General features: G+C 42.4%; 6 protein-coding genes across 6 annotated transcripts; 4 read left to right on the plus strand and 2 right to left on the minus strand.

The window, feature by feature from the left end:
- Window positions 1–305: 305 nt before the first annotated feature.
- LOC115760881 (RNA-binding protein spenito) lies at window positions 306–4862 on the minus strand. The gene is made up of 3 exons (XM_030702444.1): window positions 4760–4862; window positions 3884–4487; window positions 306–3816 (listed from the first exon to the last, which is right to left on the minus strand). Exons 2-3 carry the CDS (start codon window positions 4432–4434, stop codon window positions 1986–1988), a joined length of 2382 nt encoding a protein of 793 aa, XP_030558304.1. The 5' UTR covers window positions 4435–4487; window positions 4760–4862; the 3' UTR covers window positions 306–1985.
- A 331-nt stretch (window positions 4863–5193) lies between these two features.
- Window positions 5194–8117, plus strand: LOC115760511 (zinc carboxypeptidase). Its single transcript, XM_030701871.1, has 4 exons — window positions 5194–5512; window positions 5588–6021; window positions 6079–7957; window positions 8028–8117. Exons 2-3 carry the CDS (start codon window positions 5659–5661, stop codon window positions 7069–7071), a joined length of 1356 nt encoding a protein of 451 aa, XP_030557731.1. The 5' UTR covers window positions 5194–5512; window positions 5588–5658; the 3' UTR covers window positions 7072–7957; window positions 8028–8117.
- An 82-nt stretch (window positions 8118–8199) lies between these two features.
- On the plus strand, window positions 8200–11046 carry LOC115760512 (polyadenylate-binding protein). Its single transcript, XM_030701873.1, has 2 exons — window positions 8200–8980; window positions 9331–11046. The coding sequence occupies exons 1-2, from the start codon at window positions 8300–8302 to the stop codon at window positions 9553–9555; spliced, it is 906 nt and encodes a 301-aa protein (XP_030557733.1). The 5' UTR covers window positions 8200–8299; the 3' UTR covers window positions 9556–11046.
- A 1125-nt stretch (window positions 11047–12171) lies between these two features.
- Window positions 12172–14423, minus strand: LOC115761073 (kinesin-like protein subito). The gene is made up of 4 exons (XM_030702692.1): window positions 13772–14423; window positions 12692–13709; window positions 12447–12627; window positions 12172–12383 (listed from the first exon to the last, which is right to left on the minus strand). Exons 1-4 carry the CDS (start codon window positions 14283–14285, stop codon window positions 12276–12278), a joined length of 1821 nt encoding a protein of 606 aa, XP_030558552.1. The 5' UTR covers window positions 14286–14423; the 3' UTR covers window positions 12172–12275.
- A 147-nt stretch (window positions 14424–14570) lies between these two features.
- LOC115760853 (ribonuclease H2 subunit B) lies at window positions 14571–16194 on the plus strand. The gene has a single exon (XM_030702404.1). The coding sequence runs from the start codon at window positions 14612–14614 to the stop codon at window positions 15623–15625; it is 1014 nt and encodes a 337-aa protein (XP_030558264.1). The 5' UTR covers window positions 14571–14611; the 3' UTR covers window positions 15626–16194.
- A 264-nt stretch (window positions 16195–16458) lies between these two features.
- Window positions 16459–17708, plus strand: LOC115761040 (WD repeat-containing protein 5). The gene has a single exon (XM_030702655.1). It carries the CDS (start codon window positions 16521–16523, stop codon window positions 17640–17642), a length of 1122 nt encoding a protein of 373 aa, XP_030558515.1. The 5' UTR covers window positions 16459–16520; the 3' UTR covers window positions 17643–17708.
- The last annotated feature ends 125 nt before the right edge of the window (window positions 17709–17833 follow it).

The raw sequence follows: 17833 nt of genomic DNA on the forward strand, positions 1-17833 counted from the left end.
TTGGGGATTAGGTAAAAAGATCTATGGATTATATTTCCTGTGCTTTTCGAATTGTCACTAATTCACTTTTTGGCACAATTTCTTTGAGAACACTTGTAAATTAAATCAATATGCCACACACACACACACACACACACACAGACACACACACACACACACACACACACACACACACACACACACACCGAGACACAGACACACACACACATTAAAAGTCGAGTTTCCGTTTGTTCATATTTATTTGAATATCGTTTAAATGTATATATAATAGATATATAGTATGGTGAAGCATAATTAATTGCAATTTATTTAATTAACTGGACGACGTCTGCACAAAAACCAATTAATTATATCATTTAATTTATGTAGTAATTCCAATAGATTGTGGACATATGATAAATCGGTTAAGTCATAATATATTTATGTATTATATAGGCCACACACATGCACACACATACACGCACACTTTTGTCGCTTCAGATCATAATTCGTAAAACTATATGCATAGATATATATATATATATATATCATTTTATCTGTTGGACACTTCAACTGACACAAACATTCGGCATACAACATGGTTATGCCTGGATTTATTAAATATATATCGCATTATAGATCATATATAGATATCGATATACACCATATATAGGACACAGAACTTGTTGTTGGAGAGCGCAACCATAAGAAAACCAATGTAACATTTGCAAAACCCATTTCAACAATCAAAACATTTTGAAACAAATGCTACACGACGTTCTCTTTGCTAGCTGGAACAGAAAACAAAACCAAAAACTCGGGAACAGCTCACAATGCACAATAATATCTCGGTAGCCGATTGCCCAGATCAGAGACACTTTAAAAAACGCACAAAGTACCTGTATCCTGAATCCTTGGGCGGGCAACAGAACAGAACGGAACTCAGATTTTGAAAATAGGCGAATTTTCATTTTAGCATTTAGATCACTTTTGGGACACAAACATATATAGATATATAGTATATATATAGATTTAATTGGATATTACTAATGGGGCCCCCAGTTAACATTCAAGCACTTCTTTTGCACTATTTTTGTTCACGGCAACCAAAACTTTGGGTAAAACTCTCAGAACCAAAAAATGAATAACTCTCAAAACTGATTCGAACTATTATAACACAATATGCAGCAAAATAAGTTAACACAAAAACTGATGTACATTTTTTTCCATTTTGTTTAAACTTTTTGTTGTTGTTGTTGTTTTTTTTTTTTGCACTAGTTGCACATTCGAAAAGATATTGTATACAAAGCTTTTGTTTAGTTTGGTTTTTTGTTTAGGTTTTTGTTGTTTTGTTTTTTTTTGTTGTAGTGTGGGATGAGGAAATCTTTACACTGTTTGTAAAAATAATTAGAAATCAAATATACAATTAATAGTTATTAAATATTGAAAACTTTTGGCACAATTGTAATTAAAAAAATTTGTTTATCTTTTTTGTTTTTGAACTGTAGAAACTTTTACACTCTCACTACACAGGAAAACAGAATGTGTATGAAAAAATAACCATAAATAAGTTCGATTGATTGATTGATTAACAGATTGATTGAGTGGTCTGCAAAAAGAACAATAATAATTGGATTAATACAGATTCTGCAAAACTCAGCATATATATATATATATATATATAGAGTATTATATGTGTGTGTGTGCGTGTGTCTTCTTCTTCTTCTTTTTCTGGGACCAGGAGCTGTTGTCACAGGTAACTCCAATTGTCTATTGATTGAACTATGCTTCTACCAATACACATACATGCACATATGTATATGTGTATTTGTATTTGTATTTGTTATTCTGGAGAGGGTCTTGTGTAAGTCTACGACATCTAAATTACGTGTCCACAGAACTCGTCTGGGTTAGGGGGAGGGCATTTGGGGGTCCTGCATTTGTTGTTCTACTTCACCGATCACTGTGAGCAGCGGGAGCAGCTTTCTGCACAGCTTGTCCATTGTTTAGGCGGTGCCGCCACGCACGACCACAATGACCAGATGATCCTCCTTCAGGCCCTCTTCGGTGAGGCTGTGGCAGGTGCGCTTTAACAGATCCGTGGAGAAGTCGCACGGCGGGAATGCGTAGAGCACGCCCGTGGCCTCTGTCTCCTTGTTCAGCAACGAGATGACGCCAGCCGCTTCCTTTTGCTTCAAGTAGGAGACGAGATTGCGCAACGGACGCGTCTGCACGCTGGCATCATCGCAATCGGTGTCCACCGTCGAGCCAGCCAGGCCCATGAATATGGCATGCGATGACGAGGATGCTATGCGTTTTTGCACATCCTCCAGCTTTGGGGGATCGAGGCGTAATCTCTGAGTTATGCGCAAATTGTGCTTGCCCTCCTCGTCGCGCATCAGCGACTCGACAATGTCTGTATCGCCGTCTGTCAAATGAAATTTGGCCGGGAACAAGGAACTCTTCAGTATGAGTGCACCCGTCCAAATTGTGCTGCACTTGCGGGCCACCTCCGGTACTGTCGCCGCCGAGCCGAGTGCATCGTTGCGCCGCGTTGAAGTATCTGAATCCGAGCCAGGTGAGCGTGCACGCTTTAATGGAGATCGGGAACGCGATCGTTCAACACCAGGTTCCCGTGAACCAGAACGCGCCCGATCGTAAGACTCTCCAGGCGGACGACGCCATTCATCGTCGGCACCGCCCGGTGGCGGCACAGATGACACACCACCCAGTGCACTCGGATGCGGCGGTCTGTGCACATCGTTATGATAGTGATACATGCCGCGTCCACGGCCGCGATAGCCGCCACCACGTCCACGATAGCCACCACGAGGCGGATATGGTGAGTAACCACCACGTGGAGGATACACAGCCGCCTCCTCATAATAGGGATCATACTCCGGTCGTCTATACTCTATGGCGCTCTCGTCATATGACGGCTTTGAGGTCTTGAATGGTGCCACCGGGGTAGCACCAGGCAGCTCCGCGAAATCTGTGCGTAGCCTACGCTCCGGTCCGCCCAGTGGAAAGCCACGCATCTCCTTGACTGCCGCCGTTGCGGCCTCAACTGTCTCGTATTGTATATACGCGTAGGGTTCGCCCTTCTGGTATTCGATCTTCTTGATGGCACCGAACCGATCAAATTCACGCTCGAGCTGTGTAACCGAAGTCCAGGCGCCAAGTCCGCCGATCCACATGCGTGTCGCCGGTGTGACCTTGCCGTAGCCAATCTTGCACTGGAACTTGCCAATGTACTGGCCGGATAGCTCGATTTTGGCGCGATGAGCCATGTCAAGGTTCTGATAGCGCACAAAGGCAAACGCGTTGCCCGTGCCAGGAGGCGGCCTCTTTATATCAATATCATCGACTACGCCATATTTACCGAAAATACGGCGTAGCTCGTCATCGGCAATAGTCACTTCCAGGTTGCCAGCAAAGAGCGTACGCGTGGAGAGTGGATCATCTTCTGGCTGAACATGGTGTAAATAATTGGGAAATTTATCCTTTTTGCTTTCTGGCTTCTCGTACGGCACGTGCGGCCGCGGGGCCATTGGACGCATCGGTGCATATTGATGTGGCGGTGGATGGCCATGCAGATGATGGGGATGGGCATGAGGATGACCACGATGCATTGGAGGGCCGCGGGGCGGGTGTGGATACTCATGGTGCATAGGTCGATATTCACGTGGGTGCACAGCATGCGGATGAATAGGTGGACCATAACGGTCATACGGATCAATTGGTGGCCGACGATGATCCAACGGCACGCCCGGACCCATGGGCGAGCGCGAATAGTGATAACGTTCATAGTCCGGTGGCGACATAGAGTGACGAGGTCTATAAATTCAACGCCCAAGCATAAATACCCAACCTCGAGATAAGTATTATAGTCGACTCTACATACCTGTATTCCGGCCGTGTCGTTGACTTATAAACAGGCTCCACAATTGCCATTTTATCATAGATTATCAGGCGAGGCTTGTGATGTTTGGCCTCGCGCGCATCCTCGGGCGTGCGAAAGCAAACATAGGCGACACGTTCGTCCAGGTCGTGTGCGAGTCGCACACTAAAATCCCCAAATTTCTTGTACTCGCGATAGAGCGTCTCCTCGATGAACTCGTCCGGCGCTTTTGGCGGCAGCGCACTCACACACAGAACTTTGTAGCCAGCGGGACGCTCTGCAGCGGGTGGACCGCGCATGTAGGGCTCACGATGCGGTGAACCATAGCGACCACGGGGGCTCGGCGAGCGGTCCAAACGACGCCTCATGCGCTCCGGTGACATGCGTTCGGGAGAATCACCCGGCACCCCACCGCCATTATCGTAGCCACGACCCATGCTGCGCGAGTTTCTTACTAAGTTTCCTCTGCCTGGTGAGCGGGAAGCGCTACGTTTCATATTGTGGATTTTGACAGTTATTCGATCAAGTTCAGCTCCTTCTCTATGAATACTCATGAGCAGGAGCGGAAGCGGTTAATTGTGCCTTGGCCTTTTTCTTGTGACAAAGTCTGTGAATAAAGTTTATACACAATTATTTGAAAATTGATGCAATAAATGTTGCGCTGTTATTTTTATGCATAATACATACAAGGAATTGCAGCTGCAAACATGCGTACACATTAACATACGCTAAGTGAAATTAAAAGAAAAAGTGCACGCAATGAAAAGAAAATGGCGGCGAGACTAGCGTCGACAGGACAAGTAATATAATAAGTAAAGTTCAAGACAGATCTAATGCATTTACATAATTAAAACACAATATTCTTGCTTACTCACTTACCACTAACTTTATGTACGTTTTTAATGTACTAAACTTTTATTTTAGTTTCTTTTTATGCAGTGGCACTAAGAATTCCAACTTTCTGCGGTTCGCAATTTATGTATTCGACGAAAAAAAGTGTGGTGACAAGATGATGCAGCAAATATATCGATATTTCCAGCTTATTCGCAATATCGATACCATTTATTTTCAAATAATTTTTGTTACGTTTAAATATTACTATTTATATATATTGCGATTATTTTGGGGCACAACTGCATAATATGGCAATATTTAATACTTTTTTGTGATATTCTTTAATCTTCTTTTATATATCGACGATACCACAAAACCAAGCTATTGTGAATTAAATATCTAAGTCCGATGTATCGATGCAATTTGCAACAAAGTACATAGCAAGCGGGCCGGGCCGGCAAAATTTGCTACAGGTCATTAAATTGTAACAAACACTGCCCACACATATGTCGAAAATTCCGGATAAGGATTAGTCAAAACGGATCAAATGGTTAAATTGCTGCCACCAACAGCTGCATTTTAAAATGGCTGGCGCTTAAAATAAATTCCGAATCAAAGCTAACGGACAAGACGCATGTTGGAAAGCTAAGATAGCTCGTGAATTTATGGAATTTATAGCTGAATACCAAGAGCCAGCTGCAGGTAGCTAAATAATTAGCGCGCATTTATAGCGGCAATAAACTGCATTTACCAGCGAATTATTGTGCCCAACAGCTGTCTGCCTGGACAAACATAGATGTATGTATGTATGTATATATGCATGTGTGTGCATGTGTGTTTATTAACCCGCACTCGCTCTTGTGCTCTTTATAGCTCTCGTATATATATATATGGGCATATATGTACTAAACAGTTGACGATAACAAAACACAAGGCTCTCCCAAATGGAAATATATAGAATTTTGCATACGCTTAAATGGCAATTGCGCCTGCGTCTGCTAGTCATTCCACTTTTAACCATGGCTGCGTGTGGTGCTAATACTGAAAGCGTTTCGGACAACACTTGCGGCGCAGTGGGTGCGGGAAAAGATCAGGCACGTTACGATCACTACCGCATTTACAATGTCCAGTTTGATAACGAGGAGCAGATCAAACTGTTCCAGCAACTGGAGAAGGAGAGCGACAGCCTCACCTTTATTGGCCACGCACGCGAAATTGGCCAAAAGCTATCCATATTGGTCGCTGCTCATCGCGTAGCAGACTTTGCGGATCTGCTGGATACCTACAAGCTGCAGCATCGTGTTTTGGTATGCGCTTTGATTTACTCCCCTAAGTGGTTCCATTATCTAATCTTTTGTTTGCAGACGTATAATTTCCAGGAAAAAATTGATCGCAATATGCGTGAAGTTTTGCCGGAGCATATCGATGCATCCAAGTACGACTGGCAGCATTTCTTTCACCTGAAGACCATTTACGATTGGATGGATCGTATGGCTGCCAAATATCCGGATCAGCTGAGCGTGCTGAACCTGGGCAGCAGCACGCAGGGAAACGACATTAAGGGCGTCAAAGTGGGCAATAATCCAGCTAATAAAGCTATTTTCATTGAGAGTGGTATTCATGCACGCGAGTGGATCGCTCCAGCGACAGCGACTTATATAATCAATGAGCTATTGAACTCGACGGATGATCGTGTCCAGAAGCTGGCCAAGAACTACAATTGGTTTGTGTTTCCATGCGTTAATCCTGACGGCTACAAATACACATTTGAGCACGATCGCATGTGGCGCAAGAATCGCCAGTTGTTTGGCACCTGTCGTGGCGTGGACTTGAATAGAAACTATCCCGATCATTGGAACTCGACCGGTTCTAGCAGCGATCCCACGCGTTATGATTTTGCTGGGCCCAGCGCCGCAAGCGAACTGGAGACGCAGCGACTGATTGAGTTCATACGCGGAAATGTGGAGAAGGAACAAATCAAGACTTACATTGCCCTACACTCGTACTCACAGATGCTCATGTTTCCCTATGGCTACACCAAGGAGCACGTATCCAATTACGACGATCTGCAGGAATTTGGAAAGAAGGCATCGGCGGCCATCAAGGCTGAAAGTGGGCGGGACTACGTTAGCGGCAATCTGTACGAGACTATCTACCCCTCAAGCGGCGGCAGCATGGACTGGGCTCATGCCGAGGCCGGTATACCAATAGCATACACGTTTGAGCTGCGCGGGCCACCCGACAGCCAAGACCTATTCATTCTACCAGCTGTGGAGATACAGCCGACGGCCAGTGAAGCCTTTACAGCGATTCGAACTATTGTCGAGGCCGCAGCCGAAAAGGGTTACTACAAATGAATTTTCTCCACTTGATAATGATCTTAAACTGATAATATTCTTAAAGAACTTGACGTATAACGATGTAGAATACTAAGTACATTTTGTTTTGACAAGCGATATAATCTAAAATAAACTCAAATGTTTTACTGTTTTCTGACTTTACAGAACTGAAAGATAAAAAATTCGTTTTGCTTGCACATCTACATGTGTATATATGTTTATATTAGATATCCACACCATGTGGCTTTTGCTGTTGATTCGTTAAAGATACGTGCCTATAGCCATAAGTATGTATTTAAGTAAATAAATATGAAACAACAAAAATATTGAGAAGAAATCAAACATAATTATTTCAAAAAGTCCGAGCTAACGGTAACGCGGGTATATTCGTGTATCCTTACAAGTTCACGGTAATAAATAAATATTTATCGCTGTTATCAAATTTGGAAAAGCTCGATTGTTTTGTAAAATCGAAATTGTTTCTTTGGTATTTTTCTTATATTGTAATTAGTGTATTTTTCACGTTGACCGCTCGCGGTCACACTGTACACATCCCTATAGGTCTCGGCAGAAACATATAGATTTTTTTTATTAAACACTCACTCAATTAAACAACAAAAAGACGCCGAAGTAGTTACGTTTTTTATTGCTGTAACGTAGAATAAGACGCATCTCTTTGTTTGCAACGTGTACGTGTAGGGTAAGCCCGAGCAAGCCAAAAGTGAAAGTCCCAGAAAAAGTACAAAAAGAGAGATAGAGTGACAGAGAGTGAGAGAGAAAGAGAGAGCGAGAACGGTGAAAAGAGTCAGAGTCTGGGTGAGAGAAAAACGATTTTTTCAGAGAACAACGCGGATTTTCGTATTTGCTGTGGACAGGGGAACGTGTGTGAATTGAGTAGAACCTGGTGAGTACATTTTCTGCCTGTTTGCAATTGGTATTTTTGTATTTTGTTGTATTTGCATTTTCAATTGAAGCCGAAAATAATTTGAAAGCAGAAGCAAAACCGAAACGAAACGAAACTAAACTAAACGCAACGCAACGGCGCCAAGCGATAACAAATCGAGGCAAGCGAAAATAATAATAACAACTACAACCACAACTACAACAACAACAACAATAGAAAATAACGAGAACAGTCAGCGCGCTGCCGAAGACCGTCAAAATTCTCAGCCACAGCCAGCACACACCACCTTACAGCACCTGCACCCTATTAGCTGCCACCACGCTCCACAAACAGCCAGCCATAATGTTCGTCAATTCGATGACGTTCCGTGGAAATCCGGCGAACTATCATCAGCAGCAGCCGGCGCTTAATCATCATACGCTGGCCGCCGCCGCGGCCCATCATCAGCAGCAGCTGCATCATCATGCCGCGGCCACCGGCCATTTGAGCCATGGCGTTGGCGGCGGCCATGCGGCCAGCAATCATTTGGCCGCTGCAGCCGTGCTGGGACGACATGGTCATAACTCGCTCAATGCCGGGCACACCTCGAGCTCGTCCCATTCGAGCGGTGCACTGGCCAGTGGCAGCAGCGGCGGCAGCAGCAACAGCTCACCGGACAGCGGCAAGATTTACATCAAGAACTTGGAGCGTTCGATTGACAACAAGGCGGTGTATGAGACCTTCTCCGTGTTTGGGAACATACTAAACTGTAATGTGGCTAAAGATGAGGAGGGCAATTCGCGCGGCTACGGCTTTGTTCACTTCGATTCGGAGGAGGCCGCCCGTGCTGCCATCGAGAAGGTCAACGGAATGCTATGCAATAATCAGAAGGTGCATGTGGTTAAGTTTATACCCCGACGGGATCGTGAGCAGGAGAAGGCCACCCATTTCAAGAATCTGTACGTTAAAAATCTCAGCGAGGAGTTCACCGAGCAGCATTTGCGTGAAATGTTCGAGCCCTATGGCCGCATCACCAGTCACAAGGTGCGTATATTTATGTTTGTCTACTTTGCGAATATTTTAGCGCAGCTTGTGTAGGCCGGGGCGGGGCGGCGGAGCTGGTGGGGGTTGCCGTTAACGAGAGAGAGAGAGGGAGAGCTAGTTGCAGATAAACCATGTGGCACACTTTGTCATCTCTTAAGCCAACAGCAGGCATCTCAATGCTTTCCGCTTCCAGCTCTCAGCTCTCTTAGCCAGCGCTCCGGCTCAATGCTGCGCATGCCCGCCCTAAAGAACCTGGTCGTGGTTGTGGCCCATGCGTTCCCAGCCAAAGGCTGCCGCAATGGGCAGCAATTTGTTAAACATTTGATTTTAATTATTCAATGCACTTGCAGTTGATGCTGGATGAGGAGGGACGCTCGCGCCGTTTTGGATTTGTCGCATTCGAGAATCCGCAATCGGCGGTGGCCGCCGTCATTGGGCTGCACGGCAAGCAGCTGGGCGACAACAAGTTCTTGTATGTTGCACGGGCGCTCAGCAAAGCCGAGCGGCAGCAGGAGATCAATCGCAAGCTGGAGGAGCGCAAGCGTCAAAAGGCCGGCCAAATATTTTACTATTAAATTGCAAATATTTGGTGCACTTTCAACGGAAGGATCTATCGCCGTTGCGAGCGATGCGGAAGTAATAAAAAGTTTGTTTAGAGCCCCACATAACATACACTACACACACACCCACACACCTATAACTATATATACATATATATGGATATTAACAGAAAATAATATTGTGCATCAAGCAAAAGATCCAAACACAGCAAGCACAGAAGAGACAACACACACACCCACACACCCACAAACATTTAGGCGTAGGCAGCTCACACACACAAACACACACACACACAAACACACACTTGAGGTCTGCAAAGGCAGAACTATCAGCAAAGAAAAATTTAAATCACACTTAAAAAGATTTCTAAATATTAACAATTAATATGAAATCTTTTATAAACAAATTCGCTAGTTTTTCTTTAACTTCTTTTCGATTAGATGTTTGTCTCTTGTTGAATTTACCGAGCACAGAAGCTAAAAAAAAAAAAAAAAATTAAAAAAAAAAAAACAAAAGAAAAGATAAGAAAATCAGCTTCTAGCTTCAAGAACAGAGTGCGTACACGCATACTTCTAATACATTAATAATACTTACTAAATTAAAATAAAAAAAAAAAACACGCAATTAGCAAGTGAAATCTAGGCGAGCGGCGAAAACAAATATATAGCTACCATAACAAGTCATGGGCAAATAATGAATATTTACACATACTATATTAAACAAAAAAAAAAAATTACAAATAATAAAAAGAAGTACACACAATTGATGTAAAATTCTATAAAGCACCCACTTTACGTATATAAAGGCAACAAAAAAAAAAACAATGAAAAAAAAACAAAAAAAAATTATATATTACACGCTGTAGTTTAAAAGCGTTTATTATAATACTCACACACACACACACACCCTTCCCCCACTCGAAACACACCCCCTTACTAATGCTAATTTAAAAAAAGAAAAAAAAAATAGCGCAAAACAATTTGAGAAATCTTAACAAAATATGATAGCACGAGGGAAACTCTTGTGCGCAATTGCAGTTTACATGGAAAGAGTATTAAACTTTTAACAATTACAAAACATTTTTGTAATTTATTGTAAATTGTTTCAAGTAGCTAACTTCAACATTTAACACCTGGCAACAGAACACGAACCATACTATAACGAATATAGTTTCAAAAATGCAAAAGCCTAAATAAATAAATGTGCAACGCAAATGCAATGTCTACAATTTTTTAGAAGAAACAAAAAACAAACAAATATTCAGACACACATATATATTGCAAATAATGAAATGGAAAATAAGGGAAAGGCAAGCGTGTAAACATGCTCAGCACATTTATGATTAACCGGAAAATGGCAAATAATACATAAATAATTTAAGATTATTGAGCTTAATTTTTAAACATGTTTCAAAAAGCAAAAAACCTCCCCCCAAAATAATGACTAAACACACGAACAATTTGTATAGTTAAAAAAAAAAACAGGCAACAACAAAAAAAAAAAAACAAAACGCAAGAAGAAAAAAAAAACAATTGAAATATCTAGTAATTAAATAAAAAGCGAAACCTTAAGAATTGCATAATTGAATACACATTTACAATAATTTATTATTTAACATTTAATTTACATTTTGCGTTTCGAGTTAAAAGCGCTGCTAACAAAATTCGTCAGCCAAGTAGAGCTAAAAATGAAAAATGAAAATAAATAAAAATTATAATTTACAGGAAATTGATAGTATTAGAATGTACACACACATAGACACACACGCAATATGAATTTAGAAAAAAACAAAAGAAGTAAACAAATATGCAAAAATGTTTAATGCAAAATGTACAAAAACAAAACAAAAATATGAAACTTTTCGTTTGCAAAGCAAATGCGACATATGTGTATTTTATCATTAATTGTAATAAAACCGAAACTTAATTGCTTTTGCAGAATTTAACTTAAAAAGAAAAGAAAAATAAAAACAAAAATCCGAAAAAATATTAATAGTATGAGTAAAACAAAAGTAAAACCTTGAAATATAACCTTTTATAGTACTAAATTTTTAGCCAGTACGAATTAAACAAAAATGCAAAATTATACACGATACAATGCATATTTACAAGGCGAAACTCGAACAAGAAAAAAAAAAAACAAAACAAAACAAAAACCAAAATCCTTAAAAAATGAACAGAATTCAAAATTTATAATAAATACTCGATTTTGCACATTTTGCTAAATGAGAAATTAATTACATAAATAATACTTATGTACGTTTTTTTTTTAATATATAATTTTTTTTGGGCTGCGACTCTCACGTTGAGTCCCCACACACAACACACACACCCTATACACACACACACACATAGTGCAGGCATATATATATACATATATTTATATATGTGTAATTCCATTAAAAAACAAAAAACTCCTAATTATAAACATATAGAAATGAAAAAAAAAGAAGAAAAATACCTACTTATTAAAAACCAAGACGATATATAAAAATTAAAAATGATGAAAAAATCAAGAATGAAAAAGTAAACGCAGTAAAATATGACAAATTTGAATAAAAATGCTTTTGCAAAAAGTGTTTAAAATTGAGATGAAAATGTTTCATTTAATTAATTATTATTAATCTTGGGAAAACAGAACAGAAATTTTTTAAAACGCAGCAAAGCAAAAAAAATGGGGCACAAACTCTTGTAGAAAATAACACACACAACATAAACTAAAGTGCGTAGAAAAATTATTCCTCGTCGATTATTTCTACATCGCTATTGGCCGATTTGAGCTCCTCGATTTCGTCATTCAAGTCTTCAATTTGCTCCTCATATTTACGCTTAAGCGAAGCAATCTATAAATTAATACAAAAATTTGCAGAATTAACCAAGAGCATAGTGGAGCAGCATTGACAAACCTTCGCCTCGAATTCGCGATTGAGCATTTGAATCTTTTTTTCATGCCGCTCCTCGCACTGCTTCAGATTGGATTGTATGGTCTCCTGGAATGTGTCCGTTAGCTCCTTGCGCAGTTTCTCCTCTTGCAGCTGCATCTTCAGCACATGATCGTAGATCAAGCGATCGTTCTCGGCACGCAGGCTAGCAATTGAATTATTGTAGCTTTCATTAAATCCATGTCGAATAAAAGACATATCTACTTTACCTAATATTCTGGGCTTCTAGTTCTTCTATGTATTGCTTATCTCGCGTCTCCGCTGACTGGCTGTACTCCACAAATGCCGAGTAGCGGGTATTGTGCTGCTTCACCAGCCTCTGTTTAAACAATATATTCTTGGCAATGGACGCAAAGCTCAGTACATTGAGATTCTCCTCGTAGTATTTATCCAGGGGCGTCACCGTCACAATCATGGCCAAACGCTCTTTGCCCAGCAGAGCAGCTTGCAGAAGCATTGTTAGCTTTGAATCCCGATATGGTATTACATCCGTATTGTTCTTTTTCTTTAACGAATTTGCTGCATCCAGGCAACGACCCAGCACCATCAGCGAGGTGTTGATGCTTTGCGCTTCCCTGAGACGTGAACCGATCGTGCCCGTTTTGTCCACACGCTCAGAGCCAGCCAGATCGCAGAATTTATACGAGTTCTGTGTGGTCATGCCTGATCGATGGTACTTCAATACATCCACAGTGAAGACGCAGTGGGAACGACTAGAGTTGGAATTTACAGCCGTTGAAGCGTACGTTAGCCGTTGCTGTCCCAGTCGCAGCAATTTTAAGGCTTCGTCGCTGCTTTTCACAAATATGCTGGTCAAACCCTTGATGAAGACTTGACCCTGGTTACAGACGATCTTTAGGTTTTTCCGGCGTGGTTCGCACATATTCGCCTGCCGCGGCGGCACGGTCAACAAGTCATAAACAAGCTCATTGTATATCTCGACAAATGACACCCAAATCATGACGGAAACGTCCTCGGCGGGCTTTTCCTCGAATTCATGATCGCCTCGGATGATTTGTTGCAGGCGCTGGTGTTGTGCCGTCATATCTGGACACAGTGCCAGCAATTGGCGACGTATTTGCATTTCCTTGATAGTGACATCGTCCTCCAAGATTATCATGCGCGCATTGATCAGCTTAAGCTTGGGCGTGGTATACAACTGCTTATTGTACATGGTGAATATGTTTTCCAGGGCGCGCGGTATAACGCCGGCCCTAACATTATCACCTAGAGTAGCAAACTGCATAAACGTGGATTCAGAGTTAAGTTTTTTTTTTTCGATTACGTACCAAGCAGCGTGTAGGTTTTGCCAGAACCGGATGTTCCGTAAGCCATGATCGTAACGCATTCCTCCTCCGAAATGCGTGGGCCCACACATTTATCATATACATCCCGCTGACCAACGAGACTGTCAAATATGGTGGTGAAGCTGTAGTGCTTCTCCATGCGATTCACATTGTTGCTGCTGTTCTCGGTCGCGGCGGCACTGGTGATCAACACATTGCCACAGTCGGAAATGCCATATAGTTTGGAGGGAGATTCCACTGGACGCAGACGTAAGAACACCTGTGGCCCCGTCTCCAGCTCACTGTTGTCTATCGAACTGCCATCTTCCTCGTTGTTTTTCGTGTAGTCCGATTCCGTGTCCGAGCAGTCTGTGGAGCTGTCGCTGCTTTCGGGGATCGCCTCGTCGAATAAGCGTAGCTGTTTGTTGGGGCGAGGTCGAAAACGGCGATCAATACTGGGATCGCGTGGCATTAAAAAGGAGCGCATCTCGCGCTTATTCCCCAAATCCCTTTCCATTATTTCGCAACGGTACCAACGGCTGGTATATTTTAATGTTTTTAATTAATTTGCTTGTAGTTTTTGGCGGTTCGACTTAAAGACGCTTTGTTTCGTGCTGCCAACTTTTTTGAACTTATTTTCGCTTTGCTAACTATCTCGAAGCTAGAGCTGGTCGGACATATGATAACATCATATTTCTCCATTCAGCAAGTGGCATTCCTATCGATAACATGACATGCTGACAAAAGTATCGATTGATTGCACCAAGGTGGCAACATTCGCACAAGTGTGCAAAACAAAAACATTAATAAAGGCGGGAGCTCTTGTTTTCATAAGTTTCTGATATGAGTAAAAAGGCAACGCGCTCCATAAAACCCAAGGCGGATCCAGATGCGGTGCCACAAAAAGCGTGTGCCATAAAGAAAGTATTCTATATATCGGAAAAGTTGCTCAATGCTGAATGCGACCATCGATTGCGCTTGGAGCGCTTCTATCATCCCGGTAAGGCGCGACCGGCTTTGTTTGTGACGCTTCAGGAGCGGGAGATAATGGAGGTGCTAGAGTACGCAGAACCGCGACGCAGCTGGTTAATAAACAGTGAAGTGAGCTCCAACGGACGCACATACATGACGACGCCAATAGACGCCACGCTACTGGCACTTCATCATCTACGCAAGCATTGCTCCCAGCGCGCAATGTCGCTGGATAGCATATGTGTGGATGAACCGGATGCCAGCACAAATCGTCTGCTTACCAAGTTAGTGAGCAGCGACGGCTTGAAGTGTGTGGCAGATGTGAAGACCTCCGGCGACCTGATCTTCTACAAGTACAATAGTCAGCGGGCGCTGGCATGGCTTGCCTTGAAGACTCGACAAGTTGTGTCCGTGCTCAAGGCGAAACGGGTGCACTGTGGATTGGGTGCCAAATCGCAAAACTACGTGCGCAGCGAAAAGTTGGTGGAAGAAAACGATGTCAACGAAATGGACTACATGCGCATGGCCTGCGATTATGTGGGCAGATATTTGGATGCGGATTTACATGCAGAACTCACAAACTATCTGCACATACCAAGTGAGATTCAGGCACTAGTCGAAGAAAATGCCACGTCCCAGAAACGCAAATCCCAGCAAGGACAAACCAGTGCAAATAGCAAAAAAATTAAGCTCGCCAATGGCGATGATGCTGCTGCACAGCTGCCCAACAGCAGCCTGATCGACAGCGATGATATAAAGGAGAGCATCACGTCGCCCAGCACTCCTGCGCCGCTTAAGGAGCGCACCATGACGGCCAAGGAGAAGGCGCTGGCCAAAGGCGCCAAGGGCAGCAAAAGCATTGCATCATTTTTCAAAGTCAAATAGTCTTAAGCATATGATAAGTTGCATTTTTTAGAAGCATTGTTCACATTATCAACTCATTTTATTTATATAAACAATGAACAACAATTGAACACAACAATTGAAGTTCACTGACTTCTGTTTATGTCGCAGCGCACGCACATCTTCAGATTGGGTGCATAGCTTCTTGTCAATAGGCTTGTTTAATGCTTGATTAACATGTCTGGCCTGGTACTACCAACAGGTTGTATAAATATGACGCCTCAATTGTCGCAGGCAACAAAATAATTACATGTTTGCATAGCACGGCATTTCTTATATGATTGATGTTTCGCGGCTGCCTAGATTCAAATGATTGCATACTAAATACCCTGTAATATGCATCAATATGTATATTATAGACAGATCTGCATTTTCTTTGTGTGCATTTAAATAAGCTTAAATTATAAAATTGTAGAATTTAGAGGGGACACAAGCTGTGGCCAGCTGTATTTATTGTGCCTTTTTATGTTTTTTTTATATCACATAAATGATCTTTTATAAACAGCAGCTATTAAAAATTTATAGAAGCTATGCAAATAATTGATATAAGAAAGTTTCCTCCGGTAAACAAATAATTTCTTTTTTATAAATGAAAAATAAAAATGGATTGTGAGATTTCAACTAAATAAAATTAAAAAAAAAAAGATACCTTTACAGGGCATGCTTTCATCTAATAGCAATATGCTCGTTAAGTGTTGCCCTCCCGCTGTTTGAAATTCAGTTAGAAGGCGCCCAAAATGCAGCCCTGGTTTCTGAAAATTTGCAACAGCCTGTCGATTGGACCTGTCATTGCCCAGTTTCTAAAGCCGTAAACTTGTTCAAACTTGATTTGTACTAAAAATTTATATTCTAATTGTAGGCTAATATTGATTTCGCGATGTCAACGCCAGACGATATATTGACCATGGAGCTGGTCTATGCAGATCCTGCGGAACTGCCGAACACATTGTTCGGAGGCAGCGACATGGCTGCCAACAGTGTGGAGCAACTTTTCAAGATGCCGCTGCCATTTAAGGAAGCCAACAGCGAGGATAAATCCATAGTAAATAATAAGATTGAGGCCGTGTCGCCTGGCTATGAGCTCAAGTACACGCTGGAGGGTCACCAGCGGCACATTACCGCCGTGCGATTTGCTCCTGGTGGCGACTGGCTGACCAGTGCATCGGCAGATAGTTTACTCAAGTTGTGGGACTTGGGCACGGCTCAGCTGAACAAAACACTGGCTGGACATGTACTGGGCATAAACGATGTGGCCTGGTCGCCGGATGGCAAATTCATGGCCAGCTGCAGCGATGATAAGACCATAAGGCTCTGGGATCCGCACGGTGGCCTGTGCCTGCGGACAATGGAGGGTCATGCTGGCTATGTGTTTGCCTGCAGCATCAATCCGCAAGCGAATCTAATAGCGTCCACCAGTTTTGACTGCACCGTGCGGCTTTGGGATGTGCGCAACGGCAAATCTCTAAAAATTATACCCGCCCACATGGATCCCATTTCGTCCGTGGACTTCAATCGTGATGGCACACTCTTTGTCACCGGCAGCTTTGATGGCCTTGTGCGCATTTGGGACACCATCAGCGGCCAGGTGCTGAAGACGCTTATCGATGAAGATAATTCACCGGTGGGCTATGTAAAGTTTGCGCCAAACGGCAGATATATACTCGCCGCCTATCTGAACAGCCAGATAAAGCTGTGGAACTTTCAGAAGCCTAAATGTTTGCGCATCTACAGAGGCCACACGAACTTCAAGTATTGCATTGCCGTCAAATTTTCCGTTACGGCTGGCATGTGGATCGTGTCGGGCAGCGAGGACAGTTGCCTCTATATATGGAGTCTGCAGAGCAAGGAGCTCGTCCAGAAACTAAATGCACATGCGCACGAGATCATTTGCACGGATTGCCATCCCAAATTGAATCTGATCGCAACGGGCGCACTGCAGAACTCTGAGAATCTCCGGATCTGGCAGAGCAGCGAGACCGTAATCGAATTAAATAAATAATTAATTTGTATTTAATTAGCACTTAATTGCAATTGTCTTTAAGCCAACTTTGCATTGGTATTCTTATCGCTGAAGTCGTAACAATTGTAGTAATACAAGATAATATGATAATCAGAATCACAAATCATGTATGGCATAACACACACGCACACTACTGTGTGTACGGGTGTGTGTACGAGTGTGTGTGTGTG

Source organism: Drosophila novamexicana, unplaced genomic scaffold, assembly GCF_003285875.2.
Source record: "Drosophila novamexicana strain 15010-1031.04,08,12 unplaced genomic scaffold, DnovRS2.1 tig00000462-arrow-pilon, whole genome shotgun sequence".
Taxonomy (NCBI): Eukaryota; Metazoa; Arthropoda; class Insecta; order Diptera; family Drosophilidae; genus Drosophila; species Drosophila novamexicana.